Source organism: Papilio polytes, unplaced genomic scaffold, assembly GCF_000836215.1.
Source record: "Papilio polytes unplaced genomic scaffold, Ppol_1.0 DF823399.1, whole genome shotgun sequence".
Lineage (NCBI taxonomy): Eukaryota > Metazoa > Arthropoda > Insecta > Lepidoptera > Papilionidae > Papilio > Papilio polytes.
In genome coordinates this window covers 412,903-416,700 of record NW_013525805.1, presented here as the reverse complement: position 1 = coordinate 416,700, position 3,798 = coordinate 412,903, and the positions used below count along the sequence as shown (strand labels likewise).

General features: G+C 32.9%; 1 protein-coding gene across 1 annotated transcript in view; it reads left to right on the top strand.

Annotated features, from left to right (window-relative positions):
* Nucleotides 1–1,762, top strand: part of LOC106104710 (DENN domain-containing protein 4C) — a 23,814-nt gene extending 22,052 nt beyond the window's left edge. Inside the window, exons 35-36 of the mRNA XM_013284838.1 lie at nt 255–386; nt 890–1,762. Coding sequence (XP_013140292.1) covers nt 255–386; nt 890–1,073 — 316 coding nt within the window. The 3' untranslated portion in view covers nt 1,074–1,762. The remainder of the gene's footprint in view (nt 1–254; nt 387–889) is intronic.
* The last annotated feature ends 2,036 nt before the right edge of the window (nt 1,763–3,798 follow it).

Here is a 3,798-nt window from a genome sequence, read left to right as displayed (position 1 = left end):
AGGCTACTTAATCTTTTTTACTTCCGTGCGGACGGAGGCGCGGGCGAAAGGTAGCAATCACAGTATATATTTGAATAATTCTTTTTAGTACAAAGGTTATAGATCTCAAATCGAAATAAATAAGATTAATTAATAATGCACGTATAATGAAAATAAAATACGTGTCTTAAACATATCTAATTTAAATTCAAAATTTAAGATTTGTATATATTTTCTTTGTTATTGATATTATTATATTTGTATTAAATTTATTTTGTGGGATATTCCAGGGTAATACTGGCGGTGCTGGACGGGCTGCTGAGCAACGAGCTGTCGGACGCGCTGCGCAAGCTGGCCGCCTGGCGCGAGACCTCCAGCCCTAATAAACGATACCCATCATTTTACAGGTACGTAACCTCTCCAAGTAACATATATAACACTAGTCTAGTTTAACCAAGAAAATAAAAGTCTTGGCATGAGAGGCATCAATCGGCTTCTTTGTTACATCACTTTTTAAATGGTGCAAAGGACTTAATTCCATATATTTAAGAAATATTACGAGGGTTTTTATTTTTAAAGTCTAACTGTAATTGATTATTTTTATGCGCTTTAGTATGAGATCCCAACCCAAAACCTGCAGTTTACATATCAAGTGAAACCGCTTAGTCACTGACGTTCAAAGACATTTAAATTATGAGAAACAAGTAAAATCTTTCTAACATTATAAATGTAAAAGTATAGATGGATGTATGTATGTTAGTTTGTAGCCTAAACGGCTGAGCAGATCGCTATGAAATTTGACATAAATGCAGAGGATAGTTTGGAAGAAAACATAAACTATTAATTTTCTTTTCATTCCACTCGTACGGAGTCGCGGACGAAAGCTAGAATGTATATAAATGTGTTACAGAGACATAGTGTTCCTGTCGATGTGGGCGCTGGGCGAGCAGAACATCGACCTGGTGGCGCTGCAGCGCGAGTACACGCGCGCGCTGGAGCAGCTCGGCGGCGAGGCGCGCCCCACCGACCTGCCGCCCTCGCCCACCGCGCTTTGCTGCCGGCATTACTTCAAGCGGCTAGCACTCGCGCGATAGTCCACTATTATATCTTACATGTCTTTACCCCGTCGAAAGTCTCTCCCCTGTCGACACATGTCTGTCCTCTGCAAATAGCCATGTGTAACCACCTTACATAGTGAGGAATATAAATGTATCTCGCCTGTTGACTAATGACTTTCCCCTGCCACTTATAATCAGTATCTGAAGCTAATCTCTAAAAACTAATTAAACTAATACTGGATGAAAGACACCTCACCATTCACATGTCTTTCCCCTGTCAAGTCTAACTCGACTCTGGCCTAATCCGCCGAGGGAATGCCATAAACAAGAAACTCAACTATCAAGTCTCTCCCCATCTCGCCTTACTTATTGGACTACCACAATCTAAATCTTTTGATTTTTGTTTGCTGACCCCTACAGTATGGCGACTAAAGCCTCCTATTAAAAGGTATATATTAACTGTTATGCATGTCACCATGGTTTTACATTTTAATTACTATTTTATAACTAAATGTAGGCATGTAGAGTATGGCGGATCTTATTATAAAACAAATTCGCGTCCATAAGTATTTCCGAGCCGATATAATTTGAATAGGCCAATAAAAAGCGATCATTCAACATTTACTAATCAGTCAAAACAAATACTCGGGCTATGTTACAAATAAAAAATAGCTTTTTAAAATTAGTTATAACAGTTTTACAATGCATATTATTTGTATGCTTAAAAAAAGTTTTCTTTAAAATAATTTTTCAAAAATATTAAAACAATACCAAAAGGAAAATGTAACAAAAACATCAGATTACTTATCCACTTTATTCTCATCATGAGTATAAAAATATATAAGACAAATTTTATTTAATAAAAAGCAAGTTTTTGCAAATACGATGAGATAAAAAGAAGAAAATATGTTCTACTCATGTTTGTGCTTTATCTCTGCCTATCTTTGTACGAACAGCGTGACGCTTTCTTAGTCTAAAACTTCATAAATATTGGCCTAAATTAGATTCAAGTAAGATTGCCCCAATTTGTGGTTATAATTAACAAGCAATATACTTTAAAGGTTTTTAACGAGTTTTGTGCACCTTTCAAAAGCAGACAAATAAGTATTAAATTTTTAATATGCAAATGCAAATTTACTATCATTGAAGGATAACAAAATATTGCTGCGGAGTAAAGATTTGTATCTTTATATTGCCATGAATACAGTCATTTAAATTAAAGACAGAAACATTTAAAAAGTTCTGAAATAAATACTTTTTGAATAATAATTTGTAAATCACACATAGCAACATAGCATTAATTTTTAAAGACTCGAAAATTTATTTTATCATATTTATTTTTATTTATTATACTCCTAATCGAAATAATCATTACATTTTTAATTATATCTTATTAAATATAATCAAATCATCGCTAGTGTATTTTTTATAGTTTTAAAATTCAATATTCTTATAAAATACAACGACATGTATCCTATGTTTTAATTCTCGGATAATCAGGAAATTAATTTGATAACTTTAACGTTTTGTAATTTGGAATGTATTTGCATATTACTCGTGTGCAACTGCCGATTGCCCTATGACGTCACGCGTTAACTATTGAGTAAGCGCGTCGGTGTTGGTGGGGTATCATCGGCAAACCTGCGCATGAGTAATAACAGTAAGTTTCCATTGCAGTGACATTTGTATCGACACTGATATACCCTGGAACGAAAACAAGTCAAAACCCATAGTTACAAATATTTTTTCAATGCATTATCTTTGCTGATTTTTGAATAGTGGGTGCTAAATTGAAGTTTTTAAATTTATATTAGTTGAAAACGAAGTGTACATAATTGTGAATGTTGTTTAGAATAGGCAGAAATTGCCATTTAATGATATAGTATTAAATTATGTTAATCATTTAATTATTATCAATTTTTATTGATAAAATGCATTAAAACCAGCATGTAACGTATTGTGTAAAAAAAAGCATTGATTGCAAAATAAACAATTATTTTACATGTATTGAGTACATTTTGTAATAAATTCATCAACTTTGACTAAAAGGTCAAATTAATGTATTGCCAAATGTCGAAAGTATTATTTATCAAGTCATTGGAAATATAGTTTAAAATTAAATCACTAGAATGGTGTCAGTATGATGGATTAGAGCCTGCCCCACCAAATTGTAAATTGTCTGATTACAATCCAACCAGTGGTGGGACAGGTCCTTAATATTGTAATCTTATAGCATCGGCGAGGGCATCGCCATGCCCCCAGACTTACTATGGCCTAATAATATTACTATTGTGATCAGAGCTTATAATCTACTTCAGTCATATTTAAAACAATTTCAAAGATATTTTAACAGAATTAAGTCACATCACGATTGTAATATTTTTTATTGTTGTTAAAATTCACTATTCTTTTCCCACAGCTCAAGGAATATTATTAGTACAAGCAGGACATTTGGCTTTGTTTCACTTTGAAAATTAGTTTGAATATTTTGTACATGACAAAATAATCCCTATATTCAGATTTTAAATATTTATACGAAAAAAAAGAACGACATTGGTACACACAGGCTAGCATTGTTGTTTTTTTGTAAGAAAATGCAGAGTTTGTCTGGTCGTAAATAACAAGACAATTTTTCTGTAATTGAAACACTATGGATTTCCATGACTGTACATTCAAACATTATTTTGAAAATGGATTCTAAAATAAATGAGAAAGGAATTGAAAGCTTGTGAGGTACAAAATTCTTTATACTGTGACACTC